This window comes from Oncorhynchus kisutch, linkage group LG17 (assembly GCF_002021735.2).
Source record: "Oncorhynchus kisutch isolate 150728-3 linkage group LG17, Okis_V2, whole genome shotgun sequence".
NCBI classification, from domain to species: domain Eukaryota; kingdom Metazoa; phylum Chordata; class Actinopteri; order Salmoniformes; family Salmonidae; genus Oncorhynchus; species Oncorhynchus kisutch.
In genome coordinates, this window is record NC_034190.2 from 56,005,888 (window position 1) to 56,022,348 (window position 16,461).

Here is a 16,461-nt window from a genome sequence, read left to right on the forward strand (position 1 = left end):
TGTCTGTAATAGAATAGATTTGTAAAACAACCAATGTAGACATTAATAAATGCATTCCTATAGCTTTGTTTTACAATGAAGGAGGAGTACCAAAATGGCTGTGCGATGGCTTCAAAGCATCGCCCCCCTCTTAGTCATCTAAGGTTAATACATATTATGGTCTCCTCCTCTTCTATTAAATTGATTTGGACTGCATTTGCTCTAACAGTCTTGAAGTCAGCATGGACATGAATTTGTCAGCGCGTTGTGCTTTGGTTCTTTTTCTGTTGGCATTTGTAGATTTGAAAATAGTCTCTGCTGCAGAAACGGAAGGCACATCTACAGGTGAGTTGTTCTAATTAGCCTACTTTGCATTATTTGTCATGAAATAAACTGTGACAATTTGATGATTTATTTTAAGAAGCCTGCTACACTTGACTTAGGTGTTAAAGCCTACCTAATTGGTTATAAACAATAGCCTATAATTGTGCATAGCCCCTTTGCAACCTATTTTGTTGCAACCTTACTAAGAAATACAAGCCAGCCATTATGACTTTGAAACAACCCAGCCTACCCTTGGCCATTTTACGCATACACTGTCAAATAAATTCTAGTTGTTTCAACAAATGATTATGAAGTAAGTGGTTCCAAAGCCTTTTTCAGTTTATTCAACTTCTAGATAAAAGTGTTACCTGAACTTAACATTTTTAGTTGGCCCAAACTTAGCTCCAACTTGAGAAAACGTATGCAACAATTCAGTCAACATATAATGATGTGTTTGTCAATTTGTCTCATATGTTCATTTAACTAGAAATGATTATTTCTGCATCTTAATAGCACTGTTTGTGTGTCTGTGTGTAACTAGCTGCACAGCCCATTTGAGTTAACATACAATGTTTTCAACCTACTTCTTTGAACCAATAGATTGTGAGTGTTCAGAAGGCTGTCATGCATTTTCATGGGTGTTATGGGGGAAACATTGATGATGGGGGACAAATGTCTCCAAAACTATTAATTAGACACTAAATTACTTGGAGTATGGCCAATTCCTATTTGTTTAATCCACCTCGACACAAATATGATAGATTATCAGAAAATGGTTCATTCCAATTGTGTCTATGTTCATGTCTCATTGTGGCAAGTTGGGTTCCCTGACATGTCTGCTTTAATTGTGTTCCCAAAGCAAAGCCTGGAGTGTGCCCTCGTAGACGATGGGGCATAGGGATATGTGCAGAGTTATGTTCCAATGACAGTGACTGCCCCAATGATGAAAAATGCTGTCACAACGGATGTGGGAATGTCTGTATTGTACCTATCACAGGTAGGATATGGTCCCAGAGTGACAGATGCTCCCAACCATTGCGTTCATTATTGCTGCATTTCTCTGGAAACAAGAACGCTGGAGCTCTCTTTAGAGCTAAGACACTAAATTATGAAAACATTTAGCGTATAGAGTTTATGTAATACACAATATTTACAGTATCCTATTTGTGACACTCAAGGTCTGGGTTGACGGTCACTAGACCTGATGATGAATGTTATGGATTGTTCTCATATCTGTTGATAGTGATTGACGCCAGACTGGAGGCCCCAGTAGAAGGACCGAGGACACACTGATTATTCACTGTTGTATTGTACTGATGACATTCTGTGACCATTGTGTGATTCTGTAGCAGCTAACATTTATCGTAATGATCTCCACACAAATATGACAGGTTTTCAGAAAATGTTTCAGTCTAATTGTGTCCATGTTCATGTGTCTTTGTGGCAAGTTGCGTTCCCTTACATGTCTGCTTAAATTGTGTTGTCCCAAAGCAAAGCCTGGAGTGTGCCCTCGTAGACCATGGGGCATAGGGACATGTGCAGAGTTCTGTTCCAATGACAGTGACTGCCCCAATGATGAAAAATGCTGCCACAATGGATGTGGGCATGACTGCATTGCACCTTACACAGGTAGGAATGGTCCCAGAGTGAAAGATACACCCATGTACATAACTCTAAAGGTCAATTTTGAGCTATATGGCTGCATATATCAAATAGGACATCTGACAATGTCCTGAGTTCGTCAGGAAGTGCCTTCAAAAACCAGCCACTAGGGGTAACGGTGAGAGCTATTACCATCGAGTAGGCTTGGGTTTTGCTATGGAGTTCTGGGTAGAGGTGGTGGATAGGTATCATCCCATGACTCCAGAGCCAAAGGTCTCATGTTCAATCCAGTTGAAGAGAGTTTATTTAAAAAAATGTTTTTTTTTACTCTATCCTAAACGTTAACTCTTAACTTCAAAATGTGGCATTTTAGGGCAACTCAGAAATGTAACATTTGGATAATTGGAACTACAGTATGCTGAGCAGGAAGAGCAACCCAGGCTGTCAAAAACACTTTAAAATTTGACATTTGCAGAAAAGTACAAAACAGTCTAATTCTGAAGGGAGAATGAGAGCTTGTTGATATATGACCCTGAGTATTTCAGCAATAGAATTAGAAAGATTCCAAGTCATTGTAATAGTAAGTCTTCAATGGAAAGAGTCAGTGTAGGCTGACAATTTGCCACCATAAACATTTTGTAATGGGGACATTTAAGACCAGTAAAGCTCATATTTAATTTAGAGTGATCAACACAATGTTTAGTATAGAGCTTCTGTAATACACATGATTTCCATTGTTCTTCTTGTGACATTCAAGGTGTGGGTTGATGGTCACTAGACTTGATGATGAATGTTATGAATTGTTCTCATATCTGTTGATAGTGATTGACGCCAGACTGGAGGTCCCAGTAGAAGGACCGAGGACACACTGATTATTCCCTGTTGTATTGTATTGATGACATTGTGGAACACTGTGTGATTCTGTAGCAGCTGACAATGTCACCGCTTTCTGTTTTGACTTCCTACAAATGCAAATGCCTATTTATCGTAACCATCTCCTCACAAATATGACTGATTTCCAGAAAATGGTTCAGTCCAATTTTGTCCGTGTTCATGTCTCTTTGTGGTATGTCGGGTCCCCTGACATGTCTGCTCAAATTGTGTTGTCCTAAAGCAAAGCCTGGAGTGTGCCCTCGTAGACGATGGGGCGTGGGGATGTGTGTGGAGTTCTGTTCCAATGACAGTGACTGCCCCAATAATGAAAAATGCTGCCACAATGGATGTGGGCATGACTGCATTGCACCGACACAGGTAGGATATGGTCCCAGAGTGACAGATACACACATCCACTGCATTCATTATTGCTGCATTACTCTGGAAACAAGAAAGCTGGGGCTTGTAATGTACATTTCATGCACATAGATAGATATTTTTCACATACACTCTCTTTAGAGCTGAGACACTCAATTAAGAAGATTTTCAAGATCCATGCAGGCCTTTAGAGTATATACCAATGTTATGCAACATCTATACACTCTGAGTATACCAAACTTTAGGAACACTTTCCTATTTTTGAGTTGCACCCCCTTTTGCCCTAAGAAAAGCCTCAATTCATCAGGGCATGGGGTCTACAAGGTGTTTAAAGCGTTCCATAGGGATGCTGGCCCATGTTGACTCCAATGCTTCTCACAGTTGTGTCATGTTGGCTGGATGTCCTTTGGTTGGTGGACCGTTGGCGGCAGGGTAGCCTAGTGGTTAGAGCGTCGGACTAGTATGTGCTTCTACACCTGCATTGCTTGCTGTTTGGGGTTTTAGGCTGGGTTTCTGTACAGCACTTTGAGATATCAGCTGATGTACGAAGGGCTATATAAATCAATTTGATTTGATTTGATTTGACTAGTAACCAAAAGGTTGCAAGAGCAAATCCCTGAGCTGACAAGGTAAAAATCTGTCGTTAAGAACAAGGCAGTTAACCCACTGTTCCTAGGCCGTCATTGAAAATGAGATTTTTTTCTTAACTGACTTGCCTAGATAAATAAAAGTAAAATATTTCAGGGAAAAAGGATTTTGGGAATATCAGGCTGAGACTTCAGAGGAGTAGCAACATACGTTTCTTACGATACAGCAATTCACAGAACTTTAAGCTGACAATTTGTCAAGGGCCACCAACAAAATTCCAACTCATTGTAATAGTAAGACCTCAATGGAAAGAATCAGTGTACAGATGATTTCCAGTGTTCTACTTGTGACACTCAAGGTGTGGATTGATGGTCACTAGACTTGATGCTGAATGTTATGGATTGTTCTCATATCTGTTGATAGAGGTTCACGCCGGACTTGAGGTATAAGGGCCGAGGACACACTGATTATTCACTGTTATGTTGTATTGATGACATTCTGTGAACACTGTGTGATTCTGTAGCAGCTGACAGCCTGTTTGTTTTGACTTCCTACAAGCCTCTAGAGCTGGTGTTTACAGAACATTTGGTGCTGTCTGATTAGAATGTAAAGGACATGTCTCCAAGATGCCAGTTAGACATTTTCTATGCTTCTGTGCTGGAAGTGTCTCCCTGTTGCAGCTTGTAATAAACTGGATATAATTATTTTCTAAATAAAAAATCATTAATATTAACCAATCCACCTCTTTGGAGGACACAAATATTTTGGAGTTTTACAGTTTTTCTGCTGTATATTCATGTACATACATTTTACATATACATTTTATATGGATATCGGCAGTGTATCAAACCAAAATCGGCAGTGTATCAAATACTTGTTCTCCCCACTGTACCACAAGAGAACCGTTACATGTATATTCATGCACATACATTGTACATATACATTTGACATGTATCGATTTATTATGGATAGATTTGATTGACTTTACCTGCGACTGCTTTTCTCGATTGTTATCCTGGAAATTCCTATTACACGTATGTTTCTACTGTATAACTGACAACTTTTAATTTGTTACCATAGTGAAGCCCGGTCGCTGTGTCCTGCCCAACGGGACCTACATGTGTGCCGAGTACTGTTACAAAGATGGCCAGTGCCCCGAGGAACAGATGTGTTTCCGGATATGTTGATTCTATGCCTGCAGTGAGCCATTGAAGCTTTATTGGAAATTCTTATTAGTTATAAGAAATAAGTAGAAAATACAAATCATTACATGTACAATTATGTCTATGAAAACTGATGATTTTCTGTAATAATAAATATGAAAAATGATCATAGCTTTTATGGAAACTGGACCATTTTCATGGGCAGTATGTGAATTGACAAACGGCAGTATGTGAATGGACAAACTCATGTGGACTGCTGAATTTGATTAAAACAAGATTTTGAACACCTGTGCTTGGTTTTTTAGGGGGTTATTTGAGACTCGTGTGGTGCTCATGTGAATATCCTTCATTTTCCGGCTTCAGACCAATGCCTGTTCTCAGTTTAAACATAGTGTTTTGTTTTTAATTTCCATGGTTTTTACACCGGAAGGTGATCGTGCAACCTTATTATAGAACATTATAATTAAGCAAAAATGCACAAGGAGGTGTGGTATACGGCCAATATACCATGCTAAGGACTGTTCTTAGCACGTGCCTTCACATACAGCCCTTGGCCGTGGTATATTGGCCATATACCACAAACCCCCGAGGTTCCTTATTGCTATTATAAACTGATTACCAACGTAATTGAAGCTGTAAAAATAAATGTTTTGTCATACCCGTGGTATATGGCCTGATATTCCACGGCTGTCAGCCAATCAGCATTCGGGGCACGAACCACCCACTTTATAATATAGTTTAACACATGCTCTCCTTGTGAATCTTCACGATGTTGTACGTTTTATTTATTGATAAGATCCATGCTCATAATCATACTGATCATTGCTCACAGAAAATTGGCGAGAGCAAGGAAACAAAGACTGAAGCAAATATTTACTATGCGATTACACAATGTAGCTGGCTAGATAGACGACTACACGAGCCGGAAATATGGCCGAGCTGTTCTCAGTTGAAGGGTTCTGAAATATTCTCTCTCGCCGAGTCGAGTTGTGACCGTGAATATCGTCATCCATCTCGGTGGAAACAACTTGGACACACAAAGGGGACAGCCCTGGTGCGTCAGATGTGAGATGATTTGGAGGTAGTCCGCATGTCCCCTGGGACAATGGTGAGCTACTCTGACATCAAACAGTGGAATATTTGCATTTTCCTCCGTGGCAGGCGCATGCCCACAATCCACCACTTTGCATTAAATCACTGTGTCCCTGGGCAGTACCATAGGGCAGGGTTTCCCAAACTCGGTCCTGGGGCTCCTCCTGGGTTCACGTTTTGGTTTTTGCTCTAGCTCTACACAGCTGATGAAAATAATCAAAGCTTGATGATGAGTTGGTTATTTGAATCAGCTGTGTAGTGCTAGGGCAAAACCACCAAATGTGCGCCCAGTGGTACCCATGTTAACAACCATTCCTGAACCTGACTACAAAAACAAGCCACCGATGGACAGTACCAAAATAGATACTCTATTGATTCTGTTCAATGCCCCATATACTGAGCATTCTTTTTGTAGCGGGAATCTTATATAATAGCTTAAATTAAAAAGAAAATATTACTTCAATAAATCTGATGCCATGGTATTGGGATATCGAAAATCTGTTCCCAACTATCTTGAATTTTATGCGGTATAGTTGTCAACCCTCTTGACCATAAGTGAAACTGATACATTTTACGATTCATATTGGTCATTTTAAGCCATTTACGATTAATTAATTCCTTTCTCTTTTAAGTAATTGCCTCTTCCATTTTCGTGGCAGAGCTGCGATGAACTGGTTATAATTTTGTATTGAGCATACATTTCCTTATACTGTGATTAATTGCTTGTGTGACATAATTTGACCTTTGTTGTTTACAATGTCATTCATTAACATGACACCATCCTTATGCATTCTCTACAAGAAAAAGTTTTTTCCTCTATCGGTACCTTCGAGATTTGACATTATTTGCTGTAATATAGCCTATGTTCTGCCTCTTCTGGAGGATAACATTTAAATAGTAGCCTACTCTGTTTGGCTTAATTTAAAAATGATACTTTAAACAGAGTTCCATTGTCAATCCACCAGAAATGGATGGTTTTAATTTGTATGACCGCAAAGAGAACCGTTTTTGAAAATGGCTGTCTAGCACAGGTGGTTGGTGGCACCTTAATTGGGGAGGAAGGGCCAACAAGTGCTCAGCATATGTGGGGAACTCCTTCAAGACTGCTGGAAAAGCGTTCCAGGTGAAGCTGGTTGAGAGAATGCCAAGCATGTGCAAAGCTGTCATCAAGGCAAAGTGTGGCTACTAAGAAGAATTTAAAATATATTTTTATTTGTTTAACACTTTTTTGGTTACTACTTGATTCCATATGTGTTATTTCATAGTGTTGATGTCTTCACTATTATAACACAATGTAGAAAATAGTAAAATAATAATAATAATAATAAATGAAAAAACCTGGAATGACTAGGTGTGTCCAAACTTTTGACTGGTACTGTATGTAAATGAGATATTTCTGTATTTCACTTTCAATAAATTAGCAAACATTTCTAAAATCATGTTTTCACTGTCATTATGAGATATTGTGGGCAGATTCTTTTTTAATGCTTTGCTGGTGGTGAAATTAGCAAAGGGGGGATGGGGGGATTGGACTGTGAGGTTACTTTTGCAAGGGTTGGATACTCCCAATTGCTAACATGTATAGAGAGCAATAGTAATGATGTCTCTTTGTAGGGACTAACTCCATCATGGTTCTTTGAACAAAGCCTATGGGAAAATGTATTGAGTTTTTGTAGGGTTTTTGGATAAACGCTGAAATTACGTTTTGTGGTGAAGACCGGTTTGGGAGATCTTATACATTTTGTTCTATGAGATAATCTTCATCAGCTAATGTCACTTTTTGCGAATTTTGAAGCATTTATGTAATTAAGAAAAGCATTTATTGACTAAAAACATTATGTTACTCAACATAGAGTTTGTCTGAAGTTACACATCACCATATCGCAACAGCGTGACCGTTTCGGAATATTGTGTGCTTATTGTTTAGAAAGTATTTAGTATTTATTATGTATAAATAGCCCACACTTTAGATGAGGCCACGCAAAAAGACTTAACTGATGATTAGTAAAGTCGTTTATAAAGACCTATATTACATATCTTGTGTAATGGTCTTATGAATATTAGTGTAACGATGTGCGCTGAGAGTTGGGAAGCAAGTTCAGGGAGTGAGTGATTTAATCAATAAACAAAACATAATAGAAAACAAGAAACACAAACAACGCACAGACCAAACTGAAACAGAAACAATGACGCCTGGGGAAGGAACCGAAGCGAGTGACAAATATAGGGCAGGTAATCAGGGAGGTGATGGAGTCCAGGTGAGTGTCACAACACACTGATGACCGTAACGATGGTGACAGGGCTGCGCCATAACGAGCAGGCTGGTGACCTAGAGGACGGAGAGGGAGCACACGTGACATTTGCCCCTCCCTGACGCGCGGCTCCAGACACAGGACGCAGACCAAGATGACGGTCCCGGGGATCAGGAGCAGACCGGTCACCTCTGATAAGGAGCCGGAACCTGTCGACCTAGAGCAACAGAGATCTTATAATAAATGCTCGCTTAGAGACAAGTAACACTGAAACATGCACGAGAGCATCAGCTGTTCCGGACAACTGTGTGATCACGCTTTCCGCAGCCGATGTGAGTAAGACCTTCAAACAGGTCAACATTCACAAGGCCGCAGGGCCAGACAGACTACCAGGACATGTTCCCAGAGCAGGCGCTGACCAACTGGCAAGTGTCTTCACTGACATTTTCAACCTCTCCCTGTCTGAATCTGTAATACCAACATGTTTCAAGCAGACCACCATAGTCCCTGTGCCCGAGAAAAACTAAGATAGCCTGCCTAAATGATTACCGACCCGTGGTACTCATGTCTGCAGCATTCACCACACCAAAAGATCCACACACTATGCAAGCTCTATTGCACTCCACACTGCCCTGTCACACCTGGACAAAATGAACACCTATGTGAGAATGCTATTCATTGACTACAGCTCAGTGTTCAACGCCATAGTGCCCTCAAAGCTCATCACTAAGCTAAGGACCCTGGGACTAAACACCTCCTTCTGTAACTGAATCCTGGATTTCATGATGGGCCGCCCCCAGGTGGTAAGGGTAGGGGCGCGTGCTCAGCCCCTTCCTGTACTCCCTGTTCACTCATGACTGCACGGCCAGGCACTATTCCAACACCATCATTAAGTTTGCTGATGACACAACAGTTGTAGACCTGATCACCGACAACGATGAGACAGCCTATAGTGAGGAGTTCAGAGACCTGACCGTGTGGTGCAAGGACAACAACACCCACTCAACGTGATCAAGACAAAGGAGATGATTGTGGACTGCAGGAAAAGGAGGACCGAGCACGCCCCATTCTCATTGACGGGGCTGTAGTGGAGCAGGATTCAAGATCCTTGGCGTCCACATCACCAACAAACTAACATGGTCCAAACACACCAAGACAGTTGTAAAGAGGGCACGACAAAACATATTCCCCCTCAGTAGACTGAAAAGATTTGGCATGGGTCCTCAGATCCTCAAAAGATTTTACAGCTGCATCATCGAGAGCATCCTGACAGGTTGGTTCACTGCCTGGTATGGCAACTGCTTGGCCTCTGCCTGCAAGGCACTACAGAGGGTAGTGCTTACGGCCCAGTACATCACCGGGGACAATCTTCCTGCCACCCAGGACCTCTATACCAGGCGGTGTCAGAGGAAGGCCCTAAAAATGGTCAAAGACTCCAGCCACCCTGGTCATAGACTGTTCTCTCTGCTACCGCACGGCAAGCAGTACCGGAGCGCCAAGTCTAGGTCCAAGAGGATCCTAAATAGCTTCTAACCCAAGCCATAAGACTCTTGAACAGCGAATCAAATGGCTAATCACTTTGTCAACCACAACATGTTATAGACTGACTGTACAAAATATTATGAACATAGACTGATATAGACTGACCAGGTGAAGCTGCGATCCCTTATTAATTTCACCTGTTAAAACCACTTCAATCAGTGTAGATGAAGGGTAGGAGACAGGTTAACAGTCAGTCATATAGAATGTGATGTGTATAGTCCTACGACGTTATTGTGAGAGAATAATGTAAGAAAATCCAATGTTGAGAATTTATTTAGTCCGCCAAATAGTTGTCCGCTCTAAGCTACAAGATATCAGTGTAGTAAAATGATAAAAGCGTATAGGTCTGCCCATCATGAACAAGACAGATGAGAGAGAAAATATTTGATAGAAATTCAAAAAGTTATTTTGGGACATGTATAGGCCTATTTCTTAAAACGAATTACAAGTAAAAAATCATATACCATGTAAACATTTCCCAACCGTTGCCCAAAAATCAACCCATCAACAGTGTTATAGCTCTCCACATACTGTACTTTGAAACATTTCGTTATGAATGATTATACATTGTGGATTTTCACCTGCAGTTTAACAGAAATGCATTCAGTCATTGAACTACAAACTCAGTTGAAGACACACTATTGAAAATCAAATCAAATCAAATGTTTATTTGTCACATACACATGGTTAGCAGATGTTAATGCGAGTGTAGCGAAATGCTTGTGCTTCTAGTTCCGACAATGCAGTAATAACCAACAAGTAATGTAACTAACAATTCCAAAACTACTGTCATATACACACACAAGTGTAGGGGGATAAATAATATATACATAAAGATATATGAATGAGTGATGGTACAGAGCGGCATAGGCAAGATACAGTAGATGGTATCGAGTACAGTATATACATATGAGATGAATATGTAAACAAAGTGGCATAGTTAAAGTGGCTAGTGATACATGTATTACATAAAGATGCAGTAGATGATATAGAGTACAGTATATACGTATACATATGAGATTAATAATGTAGGGTATGTAAACATTATATTAGGTAGCATTGTTTAAAGTGGCTAGTGATATATTTTACATAATTTCCCATCAATTCCCATTATTAAAGTGGCTGGAGTTGAGTCAGTGTGTTGGCAGCAGCCACTCAATGTTAGTGGTGGCTGTTTAACAGTCTGATGGCCTGATGGCCTTGAGATAGTTGTGAATTGTTTACATCAAATTTTGACTTAATTTCTGGACAATATTACTGTCCATTTGGGGGACCACTTTTGGATCAAGAGCACCCCCAGAGGCACAAGTTCCATATATCCTCTTTAATTATTCTCATTACATGTGACCTAAGCAAGTGTTCGGATCCGAACTCGGAATGTAATTTGATGGGCATAGGGACCCTGCAGATGCATTGTTCCTTGTGCATTCATCTTTTCTATGGTCTCTCCCCAATGATGTATATAAACCCTGGATTGCTGATGCTTTGTAATGGCCAATGAGAGGCTTTGAAGCCACAGGCCGCCACATTGGCACATCCCAGAAAGAGCAGTCCTCTATAGGAATGAATGGAATTCTACAATATTTCAATCAAATGTTTCAAGGACACAATTTCATGTATTTAAGTAATTCTTTGTTGTGGTGGGGGCAGTAACATTAACACTCTCAAAATATAAAATGTTCATGTTCAATTCAATTCATATAATTTGCATGTATGCATTAAGGTGTCTGTAATAGAATATATTTGTCAAATGAAGGAGGAGTACCAAAATGGCTGTGCGATGGCTTCAAAGCAGCGCTCCCCTCTTAGTCATCTAAGGTATACATATTATGGTCTCCTCCTCTTCTATTAAATTGATTTGGACTGCATTTGCTCTAACAGTCTTGAAGTCAGCATGGACATGAATTTGTCAGTGCGTTGTGCTTTGGTTCTTTTTCTGTTGGCATTTGTAGATTTGAAAATAGTCTCTGCTGCAGAAACGGAAGGCACATCTACAGGTGAGTTGTTCTAATTAGCCTACTTTGCATTATTTGTCATGAAACACACTGTGACAATTTGATGATTTATTTTAAGAAGCCTGCTACACTTGACTTAGGTGTTAAAGCCTACCTAATTGGTTATAAACAATAGCCTATAGTTGTGCATAGCCCCTTTGCAACCTATTTTGTTGCAACCTTACTAAGAAATACAAGCCAGCCATTATGACTTTGAAACAACCCAGCCTACCCTTGGCCATTTTACGCATACACTGTCAAATAAATTCTAGTTGTTTCAACAAATGATTATGAAGTAAGTGGTTCCAAAGCCTTTTTCAGTTTATTCAACTTCTAGATAAAAATGTTACCTGAACTTATCATTTTTAGTTGGCCCAAACTTAGCTCCAACTTGAGAAAACATATGCAACAATTCAGTCAACATATAATGATGTGTTTGTCAATTTGTCTCATATGTTCATTTAACTAGAAATGATTATTTCTGCATCTTAATAGCACTGTTTGTGTGTCTGTGTGTAACTAGCTGCACAGCCCATTTGAGTTAACATACAATGTTTTCAACCTACTTCTTTGAACCAATAGATTGTGAGTGTTCAGAAGGCTGTCATGCATTTTCATGGGTGTTATGGGGGAAACATTGATGATGGGGGACAAATGTCTCCAAAACTATTAATTAGACACTAAATTACTTGGAGTATGGCCTACAAACTTTCCAGAGATGCAAATAGATTTTCATAAATTGGTTCAGTCCAATTGTGTCTATGTCTCTTTGTGGCAAGTTGGGTTCCCTGACATCTGCTCAAATTGTGTTGTCCCAAAGCAAAGCCTGGAGTGTGCCCTGTTAGACGATGGGGCATGGGGATATGTGCAGAGTTATGTTCCAATGACAGTGACTGCCCCAATGACGAAAAATGCTGCCACAATGGATGTGGGCATGACTGCATTGCACCTTACACAGGTAGGATATGGTCCCAGAGTGACAGATACACCCATCTATTGCATTCATTATTGCTGCATTACTTTGGAAACAAGAAAGATGGAGCTTGTAATGTACATTTCATTCACATAGATCAATATGTTTCACATACACTCTCATTAGAGCTGAGACACTCAATTAAGAAGATTTCTGAGAGCCATGTAGGTATTTAGAGTTTTATATGTATATATATAAATATATATATATATATATATATATATATATACACCATAAACATTTTGTAATGGGTACATTTAAGACCAGTAAAGCTCATATTTAATTTAGAGTGATCAACACAATGTTTAGTATAGAGCTTCTGTAATACACATGATTTCCATTGTTCTTCTTGTGACATTCAAGGTGTGGGTTGATGCTCACTAGACTTGATGATGAATGTTATGGATTGTTCTCATATCTGTTGATAGTGATTGACGCCAGACTGGAGGTCCCAGTAGAAGGACCGAGGACACACTGATTATTCACTGTTGTATTGTATTGATGACATTGTGGAACACTGTGTGATTCTGTAGCAGCTGACAATGTCACCGCTTTCTGTTTTGACTTCCTACAAATGCAAATGCCTATTTATCGTAACCATCTCCATTTCCAGAAAATGGTTCAGTCCAATTTTGTCCGTGTTCATGTCTCTTTGTGGTATGTCGGGTCCCCTGACATGTCTGCTCAAATTGTGTTGTCCTAAAGCAAAGCCTGGAGTGTGCCCTCGTAGACGATGGGGCATGGGGATGTGTGTGGAGTTCTGTTCCAATGACAGTGACTGCCCCAATAATGAAAAATGCTGCCACAATGGATGTGGGCATAACTGCATTGCACCGACACAGGTAGGAATGGTCCCAGAGTGACAGATACACACATCCACTGCATTCATTATTTGCTGCATTACTCTGGAAACAAGAAAGCTGGGGCTTGTACATTTCATACACATAGATAGATATTTTTCACATACACTCTCTTTAGAGCTGAGACACTCAATTAAGAAGATTTTCAAGATCCATGCAGGCCTTTAGAGTATATACCAATGTTATGCAACATCTATACACTCTGAGTATACCAAACTTTAGGAACACTTTCCTATTTTTGAGTTGCACCCCCATTTGCCCTAAGAAAAGCCTCAATTCATCAGGGCATGGGGTCTACAAGGTGTTTAAAGCGTTCCATAGGGATGCTGGCCCATGTTGACTCCAATGCTTCTCACAGTTGTGTCATGTTGGCTAGATGTCCTTTGGTTGGTGGACCGTTGTCGGCAGGGTAGCCTAGTGGTTAGAGCGTCGGACTAGTAACCGAAAGGTTGCAAAAGCAAATCCCTGAGCTGATAAAAATCTGTCGTTAAGAACAAGGCAGTTAACCCACTGTTCCTAGGCCATCATTGAAAATGAGATTTTTTTCTTAACTGACTTGCCTAGATAAATAAAAGTAAAATATTTCAGGGAAAAAGGATTTTGGGAATATCAGGCTGAGACTTCAGAGGAGTAGCAACATACGTTTCTTACGATACAGCAATTCACAGAACTTTAAGCTGACAATTTGTCAAGGGCCACCAACAAAATACCAACTCATTGTAATAGTAAGACCTCAATGGAAAGAATCAGTGTACAGATGATTTCCAGTGTTCTACTTGTGACACTCAAGGTGTGGATTGATGGTCACTAGACTTGATGCTGAATGTTATGGATTGTTCTCATATCTGTTGATAGAGGTTCACGCCGGACTTGAGGTATAAGGGCCGAGGACACACTGATTATTCACTGTTATGTTGTATTGATGACATTCTGTGAACACTGTGTGATTCTGTAGCAGCTGACAGCCTGTTTGTTTTGACTTCCTACAAGCCTCTAGAGCTGGTGTTTACAGAACATTTGGTGCTGTCTGATTAGAATGTAAAGGACATGTCTCCAAGATGCCAGTTAGACATTTTCTATGCTTCTGTGCTGGAAGTGTCTCCCTGTTGCAGCTTGTAATAAACTGGATATAATTATTTTCTAAATAAAAAATCATTAATATTAACCAATCCACCTCTTTGGAGGACACAAATATTTTGGAGTTTTACAGCTTTTCTGCTGTATTGTCACACCCTGACCATAGATTACTTTGTATATTTCTATGTTTTGGTTGGTCAGGGTGTGAGCTGAGTGGGCATTCTATGTTTAGTTTGTCTATTTCTATGTCTGGCCTGATATGGTTCTCAATCAGAGGCAGGTGTTATCATTGTCTCTGATTGGGAACCATATTTAGGTAGCCTGGGTTTCACTGTGTGTTTGTGGGTGATCTGTTCCTGTCTCTGTGTTTGCACCAGATAGGGCTGTTTCGGTTTTCGTTACGTTTCCACGTTTGTAGTTTTTGTATTGATTCGTTGTTTTACGTTTGTTGATTAAACATGGATCGCAATCTACACGCCGCATTTTGGTCCGACTCTCCTCACCACAAGAGAACCGTTACATGTATATTCATGTACATACATTTTACATATACATTTTATATGGATATCGGCAGTGTATCAAATCAAAATCGGCAGTGTATCAAATACTTGTTCTCCCCACTGTACCACAAGAGAACCGTTACATGTATATTCATGCACATACATTGTACATATACATTTTACATGTATCGATTTATTATGGATAGATTTGATTGACTTTACCTGCGACTGCTTTTCTCGATTGTTATCCTGGAAATTCCTATTACACGTATGTTTCTACTGTATAACTAACAACTTTTAATTTGTTACCATAGTGAAGCCCGGTCGCTGTGTCCTGCCCAACGGGACCCTACATGTGTGCCGAGTACTGTTACAAAGATGGCCAGTGCCCGAGGAACAGATGTGTTTTCCGGATATGTTGATTCTATGCCTGCAGTGAGCCATTGAAGCTTTATTGGAAATTCTTATTAGTTATAAGAAATAAGTAGAAAAATACAAATCATTACATGTACAATTATGTCTATGAAACTGATGATTTTATGCAATAATAAATATGAAAAATGATCATAGCTTTTATGGAAACTGGACCATTTTCATGGGCAGTATGTGAATTGACAAACGGCAGTATGTGAATGGACAAACTCATGTGGATGCTGAATTTGAATAAAACAAGATTTGAACACCTGTGCTTGGTTTTTTAGGGGGTTATTTGAGACTCGTGTGGTGCTCATGTGAATATCCTTCATTTTCCGGCTTCAGACCAATGCCTGTTCTCAGGTTTAAACATAGTGTTTTGTTTTTAATTTCCATGGTTTTACACCGGAAGGTGATCGTGCAACCTTATTATAGACATTATAATTAAGCAAAATGCACAAGGAGGTGTGGTATACGGCCAATATACATGCTAAGGACTGTTCTTAGCACGTGCTTCAACATACAGCCCTGGCCGTGGTATATTGGCCATATACCACAAACCCCCGAGGTTCCTTATTGCTATTATAAACTTGATTACCAACGTAATTGAAGCTTGTTAAAAATAAATGTTTTGTCATACCCGTGGTATATGGCCTGATATTCCACGGCTGTCAGCCAATCAGCATTCCGGGGCACGAACCACCACTTTTATAATATAGTTTAACACATGCTCTCCTTGTGAATCTTCACGATGTTGTACGTTTTATTTATTGATTAAGATCCATGGTCATAATCATACTGATCATTGCTCACAGAAAAATTGGCGGGAGCAAGGAAACAAAGACTGAAG

The 16,461-nt window shown here is 39.9% G+C and overlaps 2 protein-coding genes across 2 annotated transcripts in view; both read left to right on the forward strand.

Annotated features, from left to right (window-relative positions):
• Positions 1–204: 204 nt before the first annotated feature.
• LOC116354354 (WAP four-disulfide core domain protein 2-like) lies at positions 205–4,931 on the forward strand. The gene is made up of 6 exons (XM_031793308.1): positions 205–324; positions 1,163–1,300; positions 1,795–1,932; positions 3,020–3,156; positions 4,268–4,280; positions 4,825–4,931. The coding sequence occupies exons 1-6, from the start codon at positions 222–224 to the stop codon at positions 4,929–4,931; spliced, it is 636 nt and encodes a 211-aa protein (XP_031649168.1). The 5' UTR covers positions 205–221.
• Positions 4,932–11,687: 6,756 nt separating this feature from the next.
• LOC116354355 (WAP four-disulfide core domain protein 2-like) overlaps positions 11,688–16,461 on the forward strand; it is an 18,125-nt gene continuing 13,351 nt past the window's right edge. The window contains exons 1-2 of the mRNA XM_031793309.1: positions 11,688–11,790; positions 12,608–12,745. Coding sequence (XP_031649169.1) covers positions 11,688–11,790; positions 12,608–12,745 — 241 coding nt within the window. The remainder of the gene's footprint in view (positions 11,791–12,607; positions 12,746–16,461) is intronic.

Excerpts from the sequence above, each read along its gene's own strand:
- LOC116354354 (XM_031793308.1), top strand. The coding sequence starts at position 222 with ATGGACATGAATTTGTCAGCGCGTTGTGCTTTGGTTCTTTTTCTGTTG. Across the intron at positions 325-1,162 it reads AACGGAAGGCACATCTACAG|CAAAGCCTGGAGTGTGCCCT; the intron begins GTGAGTTGTTCT and ends GTGTTCCCAAAG. Across the intron at positions 1,301-1,794 it reads CTGTATTGTACCTATCACAG|CAAAGCCTGGAGTGTGCCCT; the intron begins GTAGGATATGGT and ends GTTGTCCCAAAG.